The sequence below is a fragment of the Saccopteryx bilineata genome, chromosome 2, assembly GCF_036850765.1.
Source record: "Saccopteryx bilineata isolate mSacBil1 chromosome 2, mSacBil1_pri_phased_curated, whole genome shotgun sequence".
Classification (NCBI taxonomy): Eukaryota; Metazoa; Chordata; class Mammalia; order Chiroptera; family Emballonuridae; genus Saccopteryx; species Saccopteryx bilineata.
In genome coordinates, this window is record NC_089491.1 from 36,690,553 (window position 1) to 36,717,226 (window position 26,674).

The following is a 26,674-nucleotide window of genomic DNA, read 5'->3' on the forward strand; positions in this document are numbered from 1 at the left end:
GCCTGTCAGGAGCTGGCCATACTTCATAATCTCCAATTACAGATGCTATTTTCCGACATTTACATGCAGATATTAGAACCAAATGAAAATGAGAAACAAAGAGAGAATGGAAATGCAGCTATTTATATGTATAAAAGACAAACAGGTAAATTCGAGACATTTAGATTGGATTTGGGGTCCCTTTAGGAGGCTGGAAAGAGACAACCTTGAGCATGCGGAGTTTCAGAATAGAACGGTAAGACACGTAGTCCCACCAGGCCTGCCCAAGGTTGGGCAGTTTGGGTTAAAAATGGGTCAACTCTCCTGGAACAGCTGAGAGATGCTTGATTTGGGTGGGGGCTCGTAGGGGCATCCTCCAGGGTTTAGGGGTCTCTGGGGAATCCCCCAGAGCTCATGCTAAACCATTAAATCCACACATATTTCACAAATGAGTAAGTTCAGAATCTTCAACATTTGTTTAAAAAGAAAGAAAAAAAAAGATGTACGTGTGCTGGAAAGGCAGAAAACGCCACAGGAGTCAGCTCTCTCTCCAAGGCAGATTTTAAAAAGTTGTCGCATTCTGGTGACCAGTGCAGAAAGTGCCCCTGAGGACAGGATGTGGGAAGGGGCCACGGCTTATCAGAAGGGCACTGGCCAGTGCACAGGGAGTTGCACTGATAAACTTTTAGAATTGGATATAAATAATAAAATTAATGAGGAGAGAAAGAGTTCTGATATATGGATCATGTGCTCCCTTCTCCAGCTCCTAGTCTGGCTGGGAGAGGAGGGCCTGGGAGGAGGCTTTGTAATGAAAATGTTCTTCCCATAAAATTGAAGGGAGAGCAGTCTCGCTGCCCTTGCAGCTGTATGTGGTGCTGGCTCTGGAAAGCCGGGGATATTAATTAGCACTGCTTTGGATTAAACTCTCCCAACCATGTCGGATGGTACGATTTTTTTCTCTTTGTGAGCTTGACACGAGTGGCAAGGAGAAGTCTGCTTGGGTTTTTCCAGCTTACTGTTATTACTGAACTTTTCTTTTATTTGGGGATCAAATCTCATCCTCTCCTGGAAATGAAAATGAGAGATTTCAGGGTTTTCCTGGACAGTTGGGCAGAAAGTGGCTGTTTTGTTGGAGTCGCCAGAGGAGGTGGAGATGTGAACTTCTCTGCTTCTGGCTTGAAAGCTTTTATTTGTGTGAAGTCTCTTTCTAGCCAGCAGGTATATATTATTTGAGGTCTGATTTGTGGGAGGGAGGTGAAGGAAATAAATCCAGGAGGCTAAATTTGACGTACGTGTGTGTAGAGGAGAGAGAAAAAGAAATTGTTAAAAATCAAACCACAACCAAACCGTCACAGGTGTGTTTGTATATGTGCCCAATCTCAAGGCCAGTGGCTGAGTCGCTTAAGAAAATTATAGGTATTAGCACAAAAAATAATTATTATGCTTTGTTTCCGGGTACAAAATGCAAGATTCATGGAATTGACGCATAACTGCAAAATGCAAATGTATTTTCAGTAATTAAAAGCAAGGGCTCTTTAGTTAATCTTGATAGAAAGGTGGTTAAACAGAAACACCGTTGTTACTGTGCTAGTTGTTTTTTTTCTATTACCTTCTCCCGCCCCCTCTTATTTACATTAGCTAAGATTTGGGCTTATGGATAACAGATAAAATCCAAACCTAGGGGCACCCTTTCTTTAATTTCTGATCTTTCGAAAAGGCTGAATGTTAATTACCTTCAGTAAAAAGCACAATGCCTGAACCAAGCGAACAGTCTTTTTTTTTTTCCTTTTTCTTTCTGAAGCTGGAAACGGGGAGAGACAGTCAGACAGACTCCCGCATGCGCCCGACCAGGATCCACCTGGCACGCCCACCAGGGGCGATGCTCTGCCCACCAGGGGGCAATGCTCTGCCCCTCTGGGGCGTCGCTCTTTTGTGACCAGAGCCACTCTAGCGCCTGGGGCAGAGGCCAAGAAGCCATCCCCAGCGCCCAGGCCATCTTTGCTCCAATGGAGCCTTGGCTGCGGGAGGGGAAGAGAGAGACAGAGAGGAAGGAAGGGGGGGGGCGGGGGTGGAGAAGCAAATGGGCGCTTCCCCTATGTGCCCTGGCCGGGAATCGAACCCGGGTCCCCCACACGCCAGGCCGACGCTCTACCGCTGAGCCAACCGGCCAGGGCCGCAAACAGTCTTAATGCCTAAATTTTCCTTAATAATGTCACGTTTTCTTTTTTTTTTCTGTTATTTTCCAGAAACGTTAAGATTGATTGTTAATGTTGACCAAAAATCCTAGCACAGCTGTCTTCTGAGTCTAAGCGGGGAGAGTAAAGGATAAAGTTGACATCTATGACTAAACCCATCTGTAAACATTTCCTACAGGCCAGGGGTGGGTAGACCAGGAAGGGAAGAGGCACTCAGGGTGGAGGAAGGGCCTTGTCACAGGTCGGAGCAGGTAGGTGTCGGAAGAGATCACGAAGCACCTGCAGGTGCAGCTGGCCCAGCAGTGGGCACTCCTCTCTCAGGGCCCCGGTGCCTCATCCGGAGGCACTTTAGAATCACGGTGCGGAACACAGACTTTGGGACCAGACGATGCCTGAGTCTAACGTCCCTCTCCACAGCTTACACCTGCTCTGCCTCAGCATTCTCATCCACACTGGCATGAGGTAATGACAACGGCGGAGAGCTGGTGTAGGGTGGTGTTCAAGACCTTGGACTTGGGGTCGCACTGCTGGCGGTGATTCAGATACATTATTTTGGCCCCTTGTGCCTCATTTTTGTCATCTGTAAAAGAGGAATCATTAATATTTACTTCGTAGGATTGTTGCAAGGATTAAATAAATTAATGTGTTTTAACATCTAGAACAGTAGCTGGCGTGGTGGTATGTAGTAAGCATCTAGGCCATGCAAGGGAGCCTGACTGTTATTCTGTGTGTGAGCGTTAAGGTGAGAGCTGGTAGAGTCTTCTGAATTGCAAACCCAGGAGTCCAAAGTAGCTGTAGGAGGCCTGGCCTTCTCAGCCTTCTTTTTCTGGTACTTCCCTTGCACAGTTTCTGTTTGGCCCCAGCAAACTTTGGTGACAAAGTGGGCACTCCCTCCCAAGGCTGCCTGTTTGCTTTTGCAGAATATTGCCTGTTAGAAGGTTCTTGTTGTTCTCCTCCTCCTCCTCCTCCTCTTCCTCCTCCTCCTCCTCCTCCTCCTCCTCCTCCTCTTCCTCCTCCTCCTTCTTCTTCTTTTTCTTCTCTTCCTCCTCCTCCTCTTCTTCCTCCTCCTTCTTCTTCTTCTTCTTCTTCTTCTTCTTCTTCTTCTTCTTCTTCTTCCTTGAGAGGCAGAGAGGCAGAGAGAGAGGGAAGCAGGGAGAGAGAGACAGAGAGACAAGAACATTGAGCTGTTCCTGTATGTGCACTGACCAGGGATCTAACCATCAACCTCAGCGCTGGGACAACACTCCAGCCAACTGGCCAGGGCTTATTTAATTATTTTTGAATTAGAGAGAGGAAGGGAAGGGAGAGAGAGGGGAGGGGGAAAGGAAGCATTAATTTGTTGTTCCACTTAGTTGTGTATTCATTGGTTATTTCCTGTGTGTGCCCTGATCAGGGATTGAACCTGCAACTTTGTCATTTTGGGACAGTGCTCTTAATTGACTGAACTAACCGGCCAGAGCCAGCAAGTTCTTTCTGATGGGGAGCTGAAGGGGCAGAGAAGTAGCCTTTGACCTGATGTGTGTGGGAGAGAGAGAGAACACATGTGTCACCACTCAGCAGCAGGGTGGAGGTGGTGTGGTGGTGGTAGGGTAGCCATGCCCACCTCTCTGCACGCACCCTGTTGATCATTGATCTTAGAATGCAGAGGGAAGTCTTTCCATGTATGGGCCCAGGATACACAGCTGGAGAGTCTGTTCAAAAGGAAGTGAACTGTGAGCATCCTGGGATGCCCCCTGCACTCCCCATACCAGCTTAGGATGGGGGAGGGGTGCCTCCTTTGCATGCTCCTATTCAGGCCCCTTGGTAGAAGCCTGCATTTCTTTGGGGGTAATGGGCCTCTCTTCCTAGCCGTGTAGCAGGATGGGACAGCTGGGCCATACCATGGCCGCCTGGAAGAAGCCTGTGGAATTTGGCTGCCCAGGACAGAGCTGTATTTTAGAATCCTCCCTCCTCTTCTCCACACCAGGGTCTACAGCTGCTCATCACACAAGCAGACCCTGATCTCCCAGACAGGGCGTCCTCCTCCCTCTCCCCCCACACGACTTCTGCCCACTGCATCTTCTTATCATTCAGGAGCCTTGGTGGTCCCGGCTCTCATCCTCTAGAAGTGGAGCTTAGTGCTCCAAGCCTTGTCATCTGTTCTCTTGTAGTTGGGAAGACACATTCAAGAAGCAGAATGCTCTGAGCCCAGGGCCTTCTCTTCCTCCTCTTCTTGCAGATTTCTCAAGGTTCAGGGAGGCCCCAGAATCCATTGCTCCTTCCTTCTCTCCCTCTCCCAGCTTCAGTCAGATAGGACCTGCCCCAGTCTGCTGGTGGGACCTGGCTTCACCAGGCAGAGATACTGCTTATAAGAACCTCTTCATCCCAAAGGGAGAGCAGACCTGGTGCCAAACGACTGGAATAAAATAACATGGGACAGATGTCCTAAACAGAGTATGGGGGAAATGCCATGGGACTTCAGAGAAGAAAATGATTTATTTCAACCGAAGAGACTTAAGAAAGCATCCAGCAAGAGATGGTATTTGACTGGGCCACAGAGGACAAGGATTTGGACTGGAGTGAGTCTGGGAAGACAGCGTGAGCAAAGCCTTTGAATGGAGGGACCTGGGCACTGAGTGTGTGTAGTGTGGTTCACGTAGAGGGCAGTGCTCAGAAGTAGGGTAGATCTGAATTAAAGTGGGAAAAAGGATTGGGATTTGGATTGGAGCCTATATGTCTTGGATCAACATTACCCAAAGGCAGTGGGAAACCAGGGAAGGTTTATAAGCACTGCGTGTTCTGCTCTGCAAATAGCACACTGGTTAAGGGTGAGAGAAAACAAACGCTTTAAGAAAACTCATATGCAAAATGACTTTCCATTTCTAATGAACTTTTGTAGTGAGCTCTGTACTGACTGTGAGATTAGTATGAGTCAGCCAGGTAATGAGGCCACAAGAAAAGCAGAAGCAAGCTTTTGAGACCCCAGCTGGTGAGCACAGGGAAGAGTGGGGGGACTAGCAACCTGTACTGGATTCTGGTGGGGACAGCACTGACACCTGTGCTCAGGAGGACATTTGTTGGGACTGGATTCCTGAGAGCACACCCAAGACTAATATAGAGAGGACTAAAGAGGCAGATTTAGTACTTTCTCATGGCCAGATCTGTGTGGCCATGGAGTGGCTGCCTCAATAAGTAGTGAGCTCCCCATCACTGGTGGGTTTCAAGCATCAAATAAAGATCAGCCTCCAGCCTGACCTGTGGTGACACAGGGGACAGATCATTGACCTGGAATGCTGGGGTTACTGGTTCGAACCCCTGTGCTTGCCCAGTCAAGGCACATACAACAAGCAATTATGAGTTGATGCCTCTTGCTCCTCCCCCTGTCTTTCTCTTTCTCTTCTCTTATCTAAAATCAATAAATAAAATCTTAAAAAAAAAAAAGATTAGCCTCTAGAACCCCTGATCCACTTTGTGCCCTGAGATTTAGGCTCACTAAGATTCTGTAAGTGGCCGGGCTGGGCCCCCATAGAGAGGGGTACCTCCTGTTTAGTCATTGCTAGAGAACTTTCTTCCAGAAAGAAACCGTAATATCTGAGTTTAGTCTCCTCCCAGGGGCTTCCCCTGCTATTCCACACCACCTGGGAGTGTGGGCTGTGCAGCTGTGCTGGGGGGGCCTGGCAGGCTGTAAATAGGACAGGAAGAGATGAGTCAGTTCAACTTTGCAAATCTCTTCATGGAAGCCCCTCAATTTCACTGCAAACGGTTGGCTCAAGCATAGGCGCAGTTCTGGAGAGCTGAATGAATACAAGATATGGCTTTTGTGACGATGGTACTTTCTGATGAATTAAAGCAACTTGAGATCAGTTATCCTCTCAGTGACCCTGGGAAGCACCTCTGGTGCTGTTGGCAGAGCCAGGCCCTCATACCTGTCCCAGTTCATTTGGTTCTACAGACATTTATGTCACATCTGTTCAGAGCTGGGCACTGGGCCAGGAGCTGCTGTCACAAAGATGAGGGAGACACAGCCCCATCCTCATGAAGTTCACACTCTAGTTGGGGGATGAGGGCCCTAAACAACTAAGTGTACAATGCAGAGTGCTAAGTGCAGTGGTAGAGATATGCCCACTTAGGAGTTCTAGAAACACAGAGCAGGGGAAATCAGGGAAGACTTCCTGGAAGTGGGAGGCCATTCAGAACCCTTAGCGGTACCCCTTCTCCCCCAGGTAATACTAACAGCAGCACTTTGTAGAATATGGAGTACTTTTGCAAGCATCATACATAGTCCCTTCATTCAGCAAACATTTTTCTTCAAGTTTAATTTTTATTAGGTTTAATGGGTATAGAATGTTAAAACCTTATTTTTTGTTTTTCATTCTTTTAAAAGAATTGAACTTTTTATTTTGAGATTGTTGTAGATTTCCATGCAGTTGTAAGAACTAATACAGAGGGATTCCATATACCCTTACCCAGTTTCCCCTAATGATAGCATCCTGCAAAATTATATAATAGTTCAGTATCACCCTGGGATAGTGGTACTGATGCCACCACAGGATCCCTCCGACTGCCCTTTTCCACATTTTAAAAGTGATTACTTATATGTTTGGCCCAGAGAACAAAAAAAAAAAAAAAAAAAAAAAAAAAACACCCCCTTTGTGCCTTCTCACAACTTGGTGGGATAGGTCATATATCTTTTGCTACAAATGAGATAAGGAGCCAAAAATGTGAAGTACCTGGCCTAGTTCCACAGAGCATGAACTTGGCCATATCAGACTTAAACCCTATCTTTTTGGCCCCACGGCTGGTGGGCTGCTTCAGCCACACTCCTCCCTGAGGGCTGCAGGGGCCTGGGTGAAATGGGCAACATCTTCACCAACACAGAATGTAGCCTAAGCCCAGCCTCGGCCACATCAGGCAGAAACGCACTTGACACGATGAGGATCCCACCTCTGTGGGACACAGACCCTGGTGAGGTCTCAGAACCAGAAGGACCGTGACAGTTCTGGTCCATCTCCTTCATTTGACAGATGGAATCATTGAGGCCTAGAGATGGGTGGGGTCTGCCCAGGTCTCCCGGCTCCCTGCCCATCAGTACAATCCATTGTCATCGAGACAGAACTAGCCCTCTGTGTGTGCTCCGCAGCTGCAGTTTCTGTGCACCTGGGTTTAAAAGGTGCCTCAGATTCAGAGCTCTCTTCCTAGTGGAGGAGCAGAGCTCGGTCTGCGGCCAGGGAGCTCTACAGAAAGGACAGGCCACTGTCTCACCGTGTCAGAGCTTTACCCTCAGGGCTGGGAGTGAAGCCTTCTCCCAAGTCACTTCTGGGGCAATGACCTGGCACTGAGCTTAGAGTTGGCACACCTAGGCTGCCCTCTCTGAGCTGTCTCTGTGTCTGCCTACACCCCAGGATTCCCGAGGACATAATGGACCTGCAAGGGCTTTGCAGCCTGGAAAGTGCTAGGCAGACGAGAGACCTTATACTTCTTGTGTTTGGGACCGTGGAGTCCGTGAAGATGGAGCAGTAATGGTCATGAAAAGAACAAATGCCTGGCTGTCCCCCGCCTCTTGGGTCTTCTCATTATTCCGTGGGTATTTGTTGGGCAGCTGATGGATGCCAGCAAGTGGTGCCCTGAGCCAGATACATACTGTTTGGGTATTTTGATTTTAATTATGGAGAATTTCTAAAGTAGATGAAATAGTCTAATCACCCTCTAAGTGCCCTTACTCAGATTCAATGATTAATGACTCATACTAGTCTTGTTTCACTGATACTCCTGCACTCTGCACACTCTATTTTTTTTAACAGCTTTATTGAAGTATGAAATTGTTTGAACCATAAAATTCACTAATTTGAAGCATACAAGTCTGATTTTTTTTAGTAACTTACAAAGTTGTGCCACCAACACTACAGTCTAGTTTTAGCACAGTTCTGTCCCTTTACAACCATCCTCGTATTTGTTTATAGTTGATCCCACCCCCACCCAGCTCACCGCCCTGCTCTGCGGCCTGTGACTGTACAGTGACCACTACTGGACATTCTGCTTATCTCTGGCTTCTTTCACTTCACATGCTTTTGAGGTTCATCCATCATGTAACATGTGTCAGTACCTTTTCCTTTTTATGGTTGACTAATATTCCACTGCATAGATATACCACATTTGTTAACCTCACTTTATTGTGAAGCCAACTCCAGACATCATATTACTTCATCTGTTATTATTTCAAAATGACTCTTTAAAAGATAAGGCCTTAAAAAGCATAACCCTGATACCATTATTATTACACAAATTCACAAATTCTATAATGTCAATAAATACCCAGTCAATGTGTCAATTTCCAAATGTTTCAATGTGCCTATTTTATTTTACAGTTGTATTTTTTTTTACAGTTTGTTTGTTGGAATCAGGGTCCACATTGTGATTGATGGATGTGTCTCGAAGTCTTTAACCTATAGGACCTCCTCCATCTTTCTTTTCTTGCTTCGGCGGTATTCATGTGTGTAAGAGGAAATCTCTATGTTGTCCTGTGGCCAGTTATAGAGGCAGGGAGCGTCAGCAGTGGCAGGAGACTTAGAGATCAAGTGCAAGTCCTCAGGCAGGTGGGGAAGCAGAGGCCAGTGAAGGGAGAGACCAGCTCATAGACCCCTGTCCCACCCTGGCTGCCTCAGGTCACCGGGCTCGGCCCTCGGGACACGCCTCTCCTACTCCAGCTTTCATCCTGCCCCCCGTAGGTGTGGAAATAGGCAGGTGTCTGGTCCCTCAGGATGGGAGTGGCTGACCTGACTTTGGCCCAGCTCCCGAGGGCCACCTGAGGCCCAGCAGTGAGCCTGGAGGAATCAGCAAGTGATGGGGAAGCCTCGTGGCCTAAGGTGGACGCCTGAGGTAGCCAGCCCTGCAGCCTTGTTCCCCTGCGCTGCCCTCCGTCATGCTGCCTCCTTCTCACGTGTCTGTTTCTTTTCTCCTCCATGCTATGGCAGTGGTGCCCCGTGCTGATGAGACAATTCTTGGTGCAACCCCAGGCAGTCCTTTTCCAGGTAATTTCCTAGGGACCCAAATGATACCCAACATACACCTTCCTGGGGCGCGTGCCTCCTTGAGTCCCTTCTAGGATTTCTTAACCCTTAATGTTGCTGAGTTTCTGGAGTGCTACCCTTCTTTTTCTCCTTCAGATCCTCAGCCACCCTGGTAAGCAGATAGCAAGGGGTTAGATCTAAATCTTATTTTACTAATGAGGAAAACAGGGCTCAGAGAGCTCTCCTGGCTTGCCTAAGGTCTCACAAGTGACAAAGAGGTAGAGCTAAGGCAAGAACCCCATGTTATCACTCCTAGTTTCCTGTTCTTTATACCATGGGGGGGGGGCTCAAGGATCTAAATGCTACCAATAAGAATGAGCCAATGAAGTCCATTCTTCCCACCCCATACCACAGCTTTTCCTGACTGGGAAAGATGTTCCTGAGTGTCCTTCTAGCTCAGACATCTGGAGTGGTGTTCCTGAGAAGGGTGTGCATAGCTGGTGCTCTTAATCTTGAGGTCTCACAGTAGGTAGTGGGCAGAGAAGTTGTATCTCAATTGGTTGCATTGGAGTGGACAATTTGTCAATTGCTGACCTCAGTTTATTTCTCTTTCTGGGTCATAGTCAAGGACTGTAACAGGGGGCCCTGATGGGAAGGGAGCAGAAGCCCAAAATGATATCCTAGGAAAGAACTCCACGAGCTCAGAGAAGTAGAAATACGGAACTCCGCTACTGTTTGTGACTGTCAGTGGCCAGGGGCGGGGGGCAGGCAGCTTTGTTCACAAGTGCATGGGTGTACCAGTATAAACACACGTGTGCCTTTGTGCATTCCTAGTGTCTCTGCCTCCATTATTCAGCCCCTGGCTTTCCTGTAACTAGAAAAAGCGCCTTCTCTCTTCTTTTTCTCCTGATCTTTCTTCCCATCTTCCTTTTTTCTACCTCTTCCAGCCTCCACGTTCACAAAGGACTTAAAATGTCTTGCAAAATAAACAATTACAGGTGTCTAATTTAATTTAAGAATGAAAAAAAGTCCAGAAATTATGTGGAGGAAAGGGGAAGATCATTGCACCACATGCCAGCAATGATGTAGTTGTGCCATGGAGTACTGAATTTGACTGAGCTTCCTGGCAGCCAAGGTGAAGAGGGATATGTAGTGGTTTCCAATGTTCCAATTGTTTCATCAGAGACAAATTAACCATTTATCGGGAGAAAATAGTGTTCACTGGTAATGAACTGTAGGAAGGACTGACATGGAATTGGAATATTCTAATGCTTGTATCTCCTGGGGTTAAAAAAAAGTTATTTGTGTGGCTGTTTCTTTTCACTGCCTCTAACCAATGATGAGTGCCTGATCCCATCACAGACCAGTGAAGGCACTTCTGGGGCTTTAACTAATGCTATAAAAGGGACATTATTTTCTGAGCACCTGACTTGAGAAGTAGAGGCAGATGGTTCGTGTATTGCTTGGACCTGTTGTGGAAGCACTAATCTAGTTAATTTTTGAATGTTGTGGCTATTGTCATGCTAATGGACCATACATTCATTCATTCAACAAGCACTTAGGGGGCTCTAGGGATGTTTTGTGTTCTATGCTTTCAAGGCAACTTAGAGGGAAATAAACAAACATTATATATATGTAATATATATATATATATAATAGTGTGATAATGGAGGTCTGTGAAAAATGCAAATATGGAAGCATAGACGAGGGAGTTACAATTTCTTTGTAGAAGTGTAGAGGGCTCAGGAATGGTTTCACGGAGAAAGTGGCATTTGAACTGGGACCTGTGGACAATGTATGAGTTCACTGAATGAGAGTGAATTGGGTCCTCCAGGCAGAGGTAGGAGAGTGTCTGGAGTGGCTGAGGAGCAGCGGTGTAGCCGAGTTCCAGGGAGCCCAGGAGACTGGGGAGAGTGCAGTTGCCTTTAAAAATCACAAGCAGTTCAGAGACACAGACGGTGATGAGAACTTGGGGAATAATCACACACCATGCAGGAGCAGAGTAAGAGCTGTGGGATCCCACTGAAGCAGAGAGACTGGGCTCAGGCCAGCCCTGGGAGGTGGTAATGGTGGAGGCACAGCGGGAAAAGGGCAGCGAGGGCTGGTTTCCAAGTCCTGCCAGCCCCTGAGCCCCAGCTCTTTAGGGAAGTTCCTTTTACCCTCTGGCAGCCAGTGGTGGTTGGGCGACTGGATGTCTGGACCTTCTCTCACATGTATAGCACAAGTTGAAGATTTTATGTCTTAAAAAGATGATCCAAACCTAACTGTTGAAGTGACTGAACAAACTTTGATAGTGAATTAGTTGACAAAAACAAAATCAAATAGTAAAAAGGCCCTTCTATGTGGACATTAAATAAATTAAAAGGCAGGATGTCTCCTCTTTTAATTTCTTTAAACCCAGGATGGCTCTGCTTTTTGAGGGGAAATAGCAGCTTTCTTTTGCAGACCCAGCTTCCAGCCTGGAGTCTAGGGTGGGGAAGGCTCAGCAGTGGGTGGAGAGTGGAGAGGGTGCAGGGATGCTGTCTCTCAGCTGAGATGCTGTCTGGCCCTCCAAAGGGTCACTTGTTCATTTGTTCCTCCATGTGTTCATTGTGCACGCCCTTCACAGTCAAATCCCAGCTTGTAGGCCTTTCCACCTTTACCTCTCTACTTTCACCCTCTCTAACTATTGGCCTGTGTCCTGTTTCCTTCCCTTCCCTTCCCTTCCCTTCCCTTCCCTTCCCTTCCCTTCCCTTCCCTTCCCTTCCCTTCCCTTCCCTTCCCTTCCTTTCTCTTCCCCTTCCCCTTCCCCTTCCTCTTTCTTCTTCTCTTCTCTTCTCTTCTCTTCTCTTCTCTTCTCTTCTCTTCTCTTCTCTTCTCTTCTCTTCTCTTCTCTTCTCTTCAGTGAGAGGTAGGGAGGCAGAGACAGACTCCTGCATGCCCCAACCGGGATCCACCCAGCAAGCCCCCTACCCAGCAATGCACTGCCCATCTGGGCTGCTGTTTTGTTGCTTGGCAACAGAGCTGTTTTAGCACCTGACGAGAAGCCATGGGGCCATCCTCAGTGCCTGGAGCCAACTTGCTCAATGAGCCATGGTTGCGGGAGGAGGGGAGAGAGAGAGACAGAGATAGAGGTAGAGATGAGGGGGAGGGGTAGAGAAGCAGATGGTTACTTTTCCTGTGTGCCCTGCCCAGGAATCGAACCTGGGACTCCCACGTGCTAAGCCAACACTCTACTGTTGAGCCAACTGGCCAGGTCCCCTGTGTCCTATTTCTGAGTCACTCCTGATCTTTAACCTCTGAGCTTTCCTTCAGCTCTTCTCAGCCTTGGTCAGGGATTGCTTAGACCCAGGTTGAGTACAGCCTGCCACAAGAAACCTTTCCTGACCACTTCCCATCTTGTAAAAATTAATGACTTTGTGCTCTTATCTCTCATGGATGGAGCTTCTAGGACCATGTGTCATTTCCCTTGGGGTTTGTGGATGAAGGTCAAAGAGCATGCCTGGTCTTCACATGTTGTTACCTTGCACACAAGAGAGGCTCAATAAATGCTGAACAACAGCCTCTGTGCTCAGGTCTCCATGAGGGCACTCAGGTGCACAGAGAGGAAGGAGGCATCATCCCCACCCCTGGGACCCCAGAAACTCCAGCAGATGCCATCTAGGAAGAGACAGACCTTTATCAGAGGCATTTTGATCTCCTGCCTTTGCACATACCAATGAACTGAAAGAGCTGCTTCCGGTGAGCTTTACTTCACAGTTTCATCTTAGCAAGTTAGGAGGCTAACGCCATGACCAAGGCCATTCTACAGATGCGGGATGAAGTCTAGACAGTGACCTTTCCCCAACAGCTCCTCATTTCATGGAATGAAGACTGCTGGTTGTGACCTATAGCAAGAAATATATTTTCATCTCCACTTAGTACATACGTATCTACTTATATGTGAAACAAAGATTTACAAACAGAACTTTTCCTATGTGTGAGACCCTTGGATATTTCCTGTTCTGGTCCATTCTAATTGCATTTTTTTTAAATGTTGGTACTAGCAAATTGATTTCGTATCTGTTAAAGGGTCAAGATGTACTATGGTATGAAAATAATTAGGGTGACTGTCAAGACTTTGGAGGTAGACGCACCTGGGTTTGAATCCTGGCCCTGGCACCTAAAAGCTATGTAATTTTAGGTAAGCCACTTCCCCTCTGTAATAGAAGTCTCAGTTTTCTTCATTTGTAAAATGAGGATAGCAAAGAACCTACCACATGGAGGGATTGTGAGGATTAAATGGGACGATACAGGCAAAGCTCCTGACGCAGAGTAAGTGATTGATGAATGTGAGCTTTTGACGTGGTTGTGAAGCTTATGCCGTGGCACCACTTGTAAGGGTCAACAGAATGAAGGCAGGACTTCCGCCTCCTGGAAAATGGTAGTCAGGAAGGACTCCTGGTGGCAGAATCACTGGGGAAGAATGGCAGTCTGATTGGGACCCATTACTGTCCTCACAGCGACTGAGAATCCTGTGTGAGCATCCCAGGGCCACTTGTTTTCTTTTTCATGAAGGGCAGACTTGTTCCCTAAGATTTTTGGCTGGACCTAGAGCTGATCACATCAATGCTTTTGCCTTTCACATTTAGGTCTCTAATCCACCTGGAATTGATATTTGTGCCTGGTGTAAAGTAAAGATCCGATTGCTTTTTTCCCCTCTTGTTTCTGAATGGCTAGCAGGTTACCCCGCACTGTTCATTGGAGTCATCCTTCACTGATTTATACGCCACCTCCCTCATGCATCAGGGTTCCGTGTATGCACCAGTCAGTTTCTGGACTTGCTTCTGTTTCGTTGTTCTATTTTTCTGTCCTTATGCCAATCCCCCACTGTCTTAATTACTGCAGCTTTCCAGTGATTCCTGATGTCAGGGAGGCGTGTCCCTATCTTGTCCTTCTCCCTTAGAAGCACCTGGGCTGGCTTCAGGCCAGTGCTCTTTGTGTTTCAGAATCAGCCTCTGCCAGAGATGATGGACGAGGCTGGGAGCTCGGGCCAGACTGTCCTCAGCCAGGCTCCGTTTCAGCCACTGCGCCTGCAGCTCCTCCTGGACTCACGCTGCCATCCTCTCTGGTTGGCATCTGAGCGGCCCAGGAAGCACTTTCTAATTCATTTTCAGAGGAAAGCGCCAGGAATGTGCCTAGGTCTGAGTCCCCTCTGCCTGCCACTTGCCTAGCGACTCCTCTGGGTCCCCTCCCTGTGGTTCAGTCCTCATTGTGCTACCCAGGGCGCATGCAACTCCTTTCAGAAAACTGCTTGCTTCCCTCTCCCTGTCTGCCAAGGACATAATTCTGGACAAACAAGAACGTGTCTTCCATTGACAATGCCAGGATCCTGGGGGGAATGCCCCACACCAGAGCATGGCATGCACAACTAAAGCCTTTGGCTTAGGTGTTTGTAAATATTTTCTTTACCTGAAAATATCCCTGAGGGTTGGGTGAGAGGAAGAGGCTGTCACTCACCCTTATAATTTAGTCTGTTCTTGAATGGGCAGACCCAGGTGGCATCTTTGCTGCCGTCTCTGGAGACCATTCTGACAGTGGGCTTGGATGCCAAGGAAATGACTCATGGCAAGCACTGCTTTCATGAAATGGCTTAAAGGAAGGAGCATGACTGATGGGCCAAGTGCACATGGTTGGCGTGGACTCGGTAAATCAGATATATGCACCTCACAGTTTTTAGCACACAGGTGTTTCCATGCTTCCAGAATCCTCAAACACTTGCCAAACTGTCAGTTGACTTGATGTATTGAATTTGGGGTAAGAGGTTATGCTGAACCATCCCCTGCACTGTGATCTGCCCTGTGGGCCTTGGGCAAGGCCCTTTTCCCCTTGAGCCTCAGTTTATTCATTGTGAAATGTGGGTTTGGATTGGATGATGCCCTGGATTTCTGTTAACCCGCTTGTGGCTCTGTGTCTGTGGTGTGAGAGCACAGAATCAGAAACCTTTCTTTCTACCCTCTTGGCAGCAGGCTCTTATTTCTGCCTCAGTTCTGGTTGCTGATGTCTCTCTCCCCGCATTGAAGATGAAGGTTGGTTGTCTGGTGGCGGGGGCTGGGCGAGGGGAGCCTGCTGACCACGGAGAGCGGGGTTTGAGTTCTTGTGAAGCTACACTGAATTCTGCCCACCTCCTCACCTGGGTAGAACCGTCAATTCTAGACATTGGCGTGTTCTGTCGAGCCGAATCTGCCCTCTCAGCATCTGGGTATTCGTGAGCCCCCTGAGGTCCTGGTACTGGCCCGGCAGCCCAGCTAGGTGTCTGGGCCTGGAATGTGGCAGTGGCATGTGCCTGGGGTACTTTAGAATCTCGATGCTGAGACATCTCTGTTTGTTTTCTCTTCCAGACCCCTGATTATTCAGCCATGGCCTCACTGACTGGCGGGCTAGACGACATGAAAGCCAGCCTGGCCAGCCCCACCCCCGCCGACATTGGGAGCAGCGTGCCCGGGCCGCAGACATACCCCATTGTGACAGGTGAGGGCACTTGGGTGGGGGGGATGAATGGCAGGGGGTGGGGGTGGTGGAGAGAGAGAGGAGAGATTGAGAATGCCTATGTGGTAGGAAGAATGGCTTTTTGGTGCTTTTGCACTTGAATGGTCATTTTCGTTTTAATGAGATTATGAGGTCCTGGAACAGGTCACGCAGGAGACTGCTGGGGTCAGGGGTTGTGGCTGCCATAAGACACAGCTGTAGATTGCTCCGATGAGACCGGAGGAGAACAGATGCCACAGGGACTGTGGGCTGGGAGGGGTGGGGGGAGTCGCTGTGTCAGGGAGGCCTGGTGATTTTAGGATCCCCTGTGTGGGGGGCTGAGTGTTCAGAGGTCTTTAGGATTTATCTACCTCATGAGATGGGGAGCCCCGGTTGGCTCCAGCCTCAGGGATGAGTGGGCCTCCTGGCAGATTGTTGTTGGCATTTCAGATTTCCAAGCAGAGGTTGAGTCAAGAAGGGCAGGAGGTCTAGGCTGAAAGGTGCTTGGTGTATGCAAAGCAGCTGCCTTTCTGGAAGGCCCAGGGCCTGCCCTTTCAGCTATCAGTGTAAAGATGAAGATTTGGGGCCCTGGAGGCCCGCTGCAGGGTTTGAACTTGTCATTGACTAGCTGTGTAAACTTCAGTAAGTTATATAAGAATTATGAGCTATCGTGTTTTTTCTTTTACCTCTAAAATGGGAATGGCGATCACACCTACCCCATAGCGTTGTGAGGATTCATGCATATAAGATGCTTAGACTTTTGTCTAGCATATAGCAAGCACCCAGTACCATTATTATTTCTAAGAGCCCACTCTTGGGGGCTGGTCGTTGCTGAGATTGTTGCTGCAGAAGGGGCTGGGCAGGAAGGACCCAGACAGACCCCCTCCCCGCTCCAGCAGCACTGGGATAGTTCCGCTGCCAGCTCTGGGAGATGCTCCAACCTGGCAGGCAGGACTCAGTCTCGGATGCTATACAGACAGTAGGGACTGAGGTGGCACCTGGGCCAGAGCCTTTGGGTCCAGCCTGAGTTAGCAGGATGTCTCTGTAAACTGGTAGACGGGACTCAGTGTAGTGACAGAGACAGGGGTACTTTGAAATGCAGGTAGGCTGTAGTTGCATCACAGAAGCTGGAGGTTGGACTCAAGTTAGAACTTTCGAGGAGGTGGCCGGTTACAGACAAGGTTACAGAGCAGGAAGGGCCTGCTTTGAGACCTGGGATGATAGGTCTGCCAGCACTAGGGCTCACAGGATTCAGGCAGAAGCAGGACGGCCCTGTTTATAGATTTAGGCACCGTGTTGGGGATCAGTCAAGTGGCAAGAATGACATGGTCCCTTGTTCACTTCCTTGCTGTCTGGCTTTGGATGCATTGCTGAGCCCCAGTGTCTCTATCTGTAAAATGGTCCTGGTCTCTCAGAGCCCTTTAAGGATCCAATGAGATCCCCGAAGGGACTTCTCTGCGGAGGGAGGCTTTGCTGTTGCTGTTGGGATTGGGGTTCACGGGAAGCTTGGCTTTAGGCCGATCACCAGTAGATCTCTTCTACCATCTGTGCACAGCCTGTCTGGGAGGAAAAGGAGCCAGTAAACACCGAGACTGTGCTTGCACTTCTGAGACTCTAGCCTACTGAAGCAGTAGACTGGACAAAGGACAATCTAGCCCACAGATATGGGAAGTTGGGCCCACATAGGACTTTGACAAATTTGAGTCAACATTTAAAATATTTAAATCTGAGTTTCTGGCTTCCCTTGAAAAAATCAGAAGCTCTGGCCACACTGGGCCATATTCATCTACATGGTCGTGGTAGGCAGGGGCTCAGAGGCAGCCACCCCTCAACGCGGGCCCCCAGCCAGCCACGCTCTCGTCTATCTGAGAGCCTGCCTGCAGAGGAATTTGAGATGAACACCCTGATCTACGGTTGATGCCAAAAGCCAGCTGGATGGTTTAGCAGTCCAAGGGTCTGCAAGAGGCTTCAATAGGCCCAAGTGGCCAGTTTGGGTATGGGCTGGGCTTTCAGGTAAACCTTCGGCCAAAAACTTTTTTGTAGTTTGATTTATCCATTTAAAAGTTACATTATCACGCAGAAAAAATATATAAATATTCCAGACCAAAGTCAGAATTATGCTTAATTTTGAAATTTAGAAGTATCCTAATTATAAATATGTATTTCAAATCTACTTATTATATAGATTTAAAATATATTATATTATAAATATAATCATTAATTTTTACATAAGTAAATAATAACTAGCTAGAAACATAATAGAATATTTATAATAGCACCAAAAATATGTAATAGAATGCTGAGGGATAAATTTAAAACTCTACACAGGAATATAGAATAGATGGAGAAATATAGTTTGTTCTTGGAAAGGAAGACTCTATATCATAAAGATATCAGTTTCCTCTAAGTAATCTATTAATTCAAAGCAATCCTATAAAAATAACAATTTTTTTTTGGAACTTGACAAAATGACATTGCATACTGGATAAATAAACACTCAGAGATAGCTAGAAAATTTTTTAAATAGAGAAATGAGGAAAGCAGCATATTTAAAAATATTATGATAAAGTTACAATAATTAAAACTATTTGTTACTGAAACTGAAGTAAGTAGACAAATGGAACAGCATAGAGAGTCCAAAAATAGATTTAAATATACTGGGCATTTATAAATGCAACACTTCAAATCAGTAGAGAAAATAAAAATTAATCGTTCAGTTAATGGCCCTGGGCCTGTTGGAGCCATACCTCAGTTTTTATATCAAAGTAAATTCCAGGTTGATCAAACTTTAAATGTAAAAAAATAAAACTAGAAAAGAAACACGAAGGAAATTTTTTTATAATCTTAGAGTGGTGAAGGCCTTTTAAAATCTGTTGCAAATATAAAAGACAAAGAAAAATTATATAAATGACTATGTAAATATAAATCTTTTGTATGTATGGAAAAAGAGTAAGAATAAAATTGGAGGGAAGAAAGTAGAACACAGATGACAAAGAGCTAATTTCCCTAATTCCTAAAGAGCTTTAGAAATGAATAAAGGGGGAAAAGTCAGTTGAAAAAACAGGTAAAGAATATAAATAAGAAAGTCACTGAGAAATGTGGATGTCCAACAGCATATGAAAAGAGATGCCCCTGACTCATAACTTTAAAACTGCAAATTAAGACAGTCATGAGCCACTTTTTAAAAAACCTATTACTTATCAAAAATCAAAATGTTTCTTGAGGTCCAATGTTAGGGTATGAGAAACAGATATTTTCATACACTGTTACTAGTGTTTAAATCAGTGCAATCTTTTTCTGAAGGAAAATCTGGCAATATCTATCAAAATTTTACTTTTTTTTTTTTTTGCATTTTTCTGAAGCTGGAAACAGGGAGAGACAGTCAGACAGACTCCTGCATGCGCCCGACCGGGATCCACCCGGCACGCCCACCAGGGGGCGACGCTCTGCCCACCAGGGGGCGATGCTCTGCCCATCCTGGGCGTCGCCATGTTGCGACAATTTTAAATGCACACACCTACCCTCTAACCTAGAACGTTTATATGCATAGTTAGGACTTTATCTCACAGATTTATTCGCACAGACGTACAGTGACACTTACATCTGTTTATTAATTACAGTATTATTTATAACGGCAAACAACAGTGTCTATCAATAGGAGCTGATTAAATAAATTATGGCTCCTTCACAAAACAAAATACTATACAACCATTAAGAAGAACTAAGTAGGCCCTGGCCGGTTGGCTCAATGGTAGAGCATCAGCCCAGTGTGTGGAAGTCCCAGGTTCGATTCCAGCCAGGGCACACAGGAGAAGTGCCCATCTGCTTCTCCACCCTTCCCTCTCTCCTCTCTCTCTGCCTCTCTCTTCCCCTCCTGCAGCCAAGGCTCCATTGGAGTAAAAGTTGGCCCAGGTGCTGAGGATGGCTCCATGGCCTCCACCTCAGGCGCTAGAATGGCTCTGGTTGCAATGGAGCAATGCCCCAGATGGACAGAGCATCACCCCCTAGGTGGCTTGCTGAGTGGATTCCTGTCAGGCATATGTGAGAGTCTGTCTCTCTGCCTTCTTGCTCCTCACTTCAGAGAAATACAAAAAAAAGGAAGAAAGAAAAACTAAGTAGAGCTGTCTATGCTAATATGAATAAGTGTCCAAGCTATATATATTTGTGTGTGTGTGTGTGTATGTATACAGTGTGTGTGAGAGAGAAAGACACAGGAAGGGAGAGAGATGAGAAGCATCAAATCATGGTTGTGGCACTTTAGTTGCTCATTGATTGCTTCTCATATATGCCTTGACCGGGGGAGCTCCAGCCAAGCCAGTGACCCCTTGCTCAAGCTAGCGACCTTAGGCTCAAGCCAGCAACCATGGGGTCAATCTTTGATCCCATTCTCAAGCCAGCAACCCTGGGCTCAAGCTGGCAACCCCAAGCTCAAGGTGGTGAACCTGTGCTCAAGCCAGAGGAGCCTCTGCTCAAGCCAGCAACCTTGGGATTTCTAACCTGGGACCTCAGCATCCCAAGTCTGTGCTCTATCCATGGCACCACCACTGGTCAGGCAATGTTCAAGATATATTTTTAAGTAAACAGCTTGTAGAAGAATGTGTTAAGTATGATCCCATTAGTGTGAAAAAATATAAAGGACATACATACAGAGGCACAAACACATACACGCATGTCAGATGCATGTATGTGAGGATTTAGCAGAAGATCCCCAGTCCCTCTTCCTGCTTGACAGGCATTGTGGTACTGTGCTCAAATCGGGCTTCTCTGCCCAGTCCCATCCAGCTTCTTGTCCCCTTGGGTTAGCAAATATTAATAATGCCTCTTTACTCTCCTGAAATTAAGTCCATAAAAATATAGCCTGTCTTCAGATCTGATTTCAAATAAAATCAAAATAATTCCTTAACTATGAGATGAAAAAAAAGTGAAATTGTTTATAATGAAATGCTGTGTCTTTGAAAAGTAAATACTCTGTATCTAACTGCAAGACTGAATGAAGCCGTCTGAGGCTTGCCCCGTGCCCAGAATCAGGGTGAATGCAGTAGCTCTGAACACAGGCTTATGTAAGAGTGTGGACACAGGAACTCACACTGACTCCTACTGTGAACGTGGCTTTGCCAATAGGTGAGCAGCTCTGGCAAAGTGCCAGGTAAAACAAGGCATGCTCTTTGGCCGGCTTACACGGTAGTTGTACTCCTAGAAAATTCAGAGTATTATAAGATTGTGGAAATTGTAAGTTCACATTTATATGTTCAGTTCTGGATTTAAATAATTACAAACAGATTTTTCACCTATATGAATGTTTGGCAAGATATGACAATAGTGTAGAACGAAGGAAAACTATTTCATGGGACTGTTCCACTATAAACCAATAATGCCCTTCAGTCGTGGGAAAGCCCCACAAAATTTCAAAACACTGTCTAGGGGGCAGTTGCTGACCCCACTACGCAATGTTAGAACACCTTGAAGGAATGCCCCCAGAAGCTGTTCCGGTAGAGTGGGCCTCCACACCGCCACGTGGTCTTAATTGGATTCCACCTGTTATTGGATGTGCTGACACAGTTCTGAACTCTTCAGGGGAGAGCATGAGTCTTCCAGCCCCAGGCCTTACCTTCTCCCACAGTTGGACTGTGATCCTGACCCCAGGCTCTAGCTGGGGCGTGCCAGCCCTGTGTCTGGGGGAGGGGTTGGGCAGGAGGCCTCCATGCAGCTCCAGCACAACCCTCACACTCTGGGCTGCCTAGGGAAGATCTCATTAGAGATGAGTCGATTTCTCTCCGTCGTTTATATGCCACATTAAATATTAAGTTAAACCCCTGCACTACAGCCAGGGCCACGGTTCAGAAACTGTTCACTATTTGCAAACCAGTGACATGGCCAGTCAGTTCTTGCTTCGTCAGCAGTTTGGGCTCATCCTGATTGGGACTAATTATCTGCATGTGTGTCCTTGGGCCACAGGCCTGCTGCTGGGGCAGCCACTGTGCCTACCTCCCAGGGAGGACGGTGGGTGGGCATCAGTGAAGGGCCTGGCAAACTTGCCCCCAGCTGTGCCCACCCTACCCTTTGCCTGAGAGAACAAAGGCAGAGGGCAGCCTGTGTCCTTGCCGGCCCCTTCCCCTGAGGACCATCTCTCTGCATCAGTAGATTGGAATGGCAGGGAGAGTCTGAGAGAGGCTTCTTCTGGTCAGAAGTTTGAGAAACACTGGCCTGGTGGATGACCTAGTCCCTGGGGTCTGAGGCTCTCCCCCTGGGTACTGTCCTCTCTAACAGAGACCACACATAGGAAGCAGGTGAACACCCACAAAGACAGACAAAATGACCTCCAAGTACCTCTGAGATTTGATGTTTGGAGCTTCAGGACCCCAAACTTGGATGTGAAGAAAAGTCCACCCCCTCTGCCTTTTTCATCTAAGCAGTAGCTGGCGGCTAGAGGAAAGGGCTCTAGACTAGGAGTTGGAGGAATGGGTTTAAGTCCATCTTTGCCACCTAAACTGTCCTGTCCTTCAGCAAACAGATTGTCCTCTCTGAACCTCAGTTTTCCTAACTGTGAAATGGGCATGGCGATTTCTACCCTGCCTGACTCCTTTGGCCTATTCAAGGATGTGAGATAGTAGGGAGAGAGGGTTTGAGCGCTGCCGAGGGGGGCATCTGAATGTGTGTGGGCAGTTGTGGGAGGAGGAGATCTGGAGGAGTCCGGATCTGCATATCACTATTACAGATAGGTAGGATGGGTGGGGGGTCATCCGGTCCAACTGCTCACTTCAAAGCTAGAGAGACCCAAGTCCAGAGATGGGGGTGACCTCAAGGCCACATCCAGTGAGTTAAAGCTGAATCTGGGGATCACCCAGTGCCCTGGCCTTCACAGCCTGCTGCTATTATGTGATCAGATGAATTAAACAATTCCAATTTTAATTCTCAGAAAGCAAAGGGAAAAACTGTAGTCAAGTTTTATTCTTTTGCATGTGGCTTTTCAATTTTCCCAGCAACCATTTATTAAAGAGGCTTTTTTTTCTCCATCATGTGTTTTTTGGCTCCTTTGTCAAAAATTATTTGTCCATGTATATTTGGTTTTATTTCTGGGCTCTCAGTTATGTTCCATTGGTCTGTATGTCTGTTTATCTGCCAATACCATGGTGGCTCTCTAGTATAATTTGAGGTCAGGTAGTATGATACTTCTGGCTTCATTTTTTTCCCCCATGATTGCTTTGGCTATTTGGGGTTTTTTATGGTTCCATACAAACCTGGTGATTTTTTGTTCTATTTCTTTAAAAAATGAAATTGGGATTTTAATGGACATTGCACTAAATTTGTATATTGCTTTGGGTAATATGGTCATTTTAATTATCTTGATTCTTCTGATCCATGAACATGGAATATTTTTCCATTTTGTTGTGTCTTTTTCAATTTCTTTCAATAATGCTTTGTAGTTTTCAGTATATAGGTCCTTCACATCCTAGATATTTTATTTTTTTTGTTGCAATTGTAAAAGGAATTATTTTTTTGAGTTCATTTTCTGAAGTTTTATCATTGGCATATAGGAAAGCAATAGACTTTTGTATATTGATTTTGTATCCTGTGACTTTACTGTATTGGTTTACTGTTTCTAATAGTTTTTTGGTGGAGTCTTTAGGGTTTTCTATATACAGGATCATGTCATTTTCAAAAAGTGATGCCTCTACTACCTCTTTCCCAATATGGATGCCTTTTATTTCTTTCTCTGCCTGATCGCTCTGGCCAGAACTCCCAATACTACGTTGAATAGGAGCAGAGAGACTGGGCAGCTTTGTCTTGTTCCTGATTTTAGAGGAAAAGCTTTCAGTTTTTCACCATTTAGTATGATATTGGCTGATGGTTTGTCATATATAGCCTTTATTATGTTGAGGTACTTTCCTCCTATACCCATTTTTTTAATATTTTTTTATCGTCCTATACCCATTTTATTGAGTGTTTTACCCCATTAATTTTAATTTCTAGAAAAAATAAAATAAAAATAAAATTCCAGAAAACATTTCTTTTAGTGTATAATTGACAATGTCAGCAGGCTGCCTAATCGAAAACCCATCTTCACTGTATTCTACCTGCATGACCCTGGGCAACTTATAAGCCTCCATGCCCAAGTTCTTCATTTGCAAAATGGGACCTGCAGTCCAGCTTCCTCCCAACTTCCTTAGAAGATTACATGTGTGGTCCATGCAGGGTCTGAGCACAGAGCCTGGCACATGGTAAACCCTCAGTAAATGTCCCTGAGCTCTTGTACGAAAAAGTGTAGCCAAGTGCCAGTCTACCCTGAAAGGCTGGCTGCTCATCTCTCTTTGGGGAACAGTTCCTCTGACCTGTTTTTTTATGACCCTTATTGAGGCTTGGTTGAACCCAACTAAATAACTCTTCCCCCAGAGTGAAATCATAATGAATAATAACAGCAGCAGCAGCAGCAGCAACAACAACAACAACAACAAGAAATACCTTAAGCGTCCAGACAACCAAAAGGTGCAGGGAAAGTGACAATAAAGGCTATGATCAGCATAATACCGCATAACCACGCTCAGGCGGGGAGCTTTTCTAGGATTCATAGGCGGTGCTGGCTACCCGCACTGCTGTGTGCATTGGAAAGGAAGCAGAATACCAATAGTTACTATTTAGTGGGCTGTCACTCTGTGCCCGGCTGGGAGTGTGATGGTGGCCATGGTGGACAGTCTCTGCCCTCATTGGGTTTCCCTGCTGGGGAGAGCTACATGATCCACAGCAAACACACAAAAAATGACAACATGATATAGTGGTGGGTATTCTGAAGGAACCAGACTGTGGGGAAAAAGGGGAGAGAGATAGGGGTTGAGGGGAGGTAGCGAGTGAGATGGGGGCAGGGATGAAGCGGAACCTCATTAGAAAGATGGTATTTGATTTATGATCCCAACCATTTGAAAATTTGGGGGAAAGGCATTTCCAAAAGAAGATATAGCCTCAGAAGATGCCTTTGATGGGACCATTTCTCAGTTCTCTCTCCACTGCCAGTGGGTCCAATTCACATTCAAGTCTGAGGACTGTCAAAGTTAGTGGAAACTAACTTATGAGATTAGGTAACCCAACCTCTCACTCTGCCTTGGTGAGAGGTATTCTACATCAGGGCTTGGTCGTTTTGGTGATGGGGATCTCATTACCTAAAAGGCAAAGAAGCTTTAAACAAGACTCATCTGAAGCTGTCTTCCACTGAAGTGATTTCCTTTTCCACTGGCAAGCCAGAGGCTGAGGTATCTGCAAAGTTCAGACCAGCATTCATGCTGTGAACTCAGACCTAGGCACTGCTCAACACTTTCCCCCACTGGTATTTGGTATCCCCATAATCCAGCCCAAAGTTTGTTTTGTCTGCTTGGTGTTTTTAATTTTTTTTTCTTTTCTTTTCCAAGTGAGAGGAGAGAAGATAGGGAGACAGACTTCTGCATGTGCCCCAACTGGATCTACCCTGCAATCCCTGTCTGGGGCCGATGCTCTGCCCATCTGGAGCTATATTTGCAACTGAGCTATTTTTAGTGCCTGAGGCAGAGGCTCCATGGAGCTATTCTCAGCACCCAGGGCCAAGGTGCTCAGACTGATAGAGCCATGGCTGCAGGAGGAGAAGAGAGAGAGAAGGGGGAAAGAGAAGAGTGGAAAAGCAGATGGTTGCTTCTCCCATGTGCCCTCACTGGGAATCAATCCCGGGACATCCACACACCAGGCTGATGCTCTACCACTGAGTCACCAGCCAGAAAGCCATCTGCTTAGTGTTTTTTAAACTTAAAAAAAATAGCTCTAACATTTTAAAGATCAGAGAACAACCCAAATATTCATCAGTAGGGGACTGGTTAAATAAAGAATAACTCATTCATACTCTGGAGTACTACTGCACTGTTGTAGGGAAGAAGGAGGAAGCTTTTTATGTCCTGATAGGGAAGGATCTTTGTGATACATTATTCATAAAAAAGCCAGATGCTACCTTTTGTGGAAGGAAGAGAGGGACAGCATGTCTATATTTGTGAATACACACATAAACTCTGGAAGGATACTCAGGAACTTGATAACCATGTGACCTGAGTGTGGGAAGGGGACTTTTTATTGAATATCATTTCATTTTTAATTGTTTGGACCTTATCAATCTATCACTATCAAAAGTTAAATTTTAAAGTGCCTGAAAAACCAGGAGCTTTAACATAAAGACTAAAATGTCTAACTTCTCTTGAAAAATTGGCAAGCTTGTCCACCTTGGGTTCACACACCCATGTGGCCCCACTCAGCACTAAGCTGAGAAGTGGGGGCCCTCCCTAAATGAGCTGTGCTCCTCTGTTTGCCCCAGATTCCACCTGGCCAGCTTGTCTCTCCCACCTTGCCTGCTGGCCTCTGTGAGCTTTGGAGTTTTTGACCCAGCTCCAGCCCCATCCTTCCTGTGTCCTCTTATTTCTACTCTGGCCCAACAGAACACCTCCCTGTCAGACCAGTAAGGGCTGCGTACAGCTGTCCAGCAGGCCTTGCCTGTGCCCGACTCCGGGCCTTAGCTCAGGCTGTCCGGCCGGCCTGGAATGGCTTTCCCTAAATGTTAGCTCCGTGTGTAAGCTGTCCGGCAGGGAGGGCCTGGAGGGCCTGGAGTGCCCAGTGCAAAGTTCTCCAGAAAAACGCGGTGTTTTCTCCCAGGGCCGTGATGTCATTCCCTCTCCAAACTAAATGTTGGTGGCCTGCTTCAGGGGGCCACAACCCAGAGAGAAAACTTAATATCCAAGATGTGAACTTTACCAGATATAGAAAGCTATTTGCATTCCAGAAAGATTCAATGTGAATCTGACTGGAGTTTAAAGAATTTATCTTTCGATTATTAAATAGACTCACAGTTATAGATTCTTTAGAAACCTGGAATTTTGGAATCTTTGTGTGTGGGAGGATACTCAGGAGGTTCAGAGACACTGAAGAGCTGATCATTTTAAAGCTGAGCTGAAATTCAAGCATCGCTTTGATTAAAATGCAGATCAAAGGAAAATAGGATCTGCTTTCAGGTTAGCACACTGTTCC

At 46.4% G+C, this 26,674-nt stretch overlaps 1 protein-coding gene across 7 annotated transcripts in view; it reads left to right on the forward strand.

Moving 5' to 3' along the window:
* PAX5 (paired box 5) overlaps positions 1–26,674 on the forward strand; it is a 182,492-nt gene that overhangs the window by 88,385 nt on the left and 67,433 nt on the right. For 5 of the 7 annotated variants that reach the window (XM_066256748.1, XM_066256744.1, XM_066256747.1 and 2 more), the window contains 2 exons: positions 9,125–9,181; positions 15,520–15,649. In XM_066256748.1, coding sequence (XP_066112845.1) covers positions 9,125–9,181; positions 15,520–15,649 — 187 coding nt within the window. The remainder of the gene's footprint in view (positions 1–9,124; positions 9,182–15,519; positions 15,650–26,674) is intronic. The other 2 variants (XM_066256746.1, XM_066256743.1) reach the window with 1 other exon arrangement.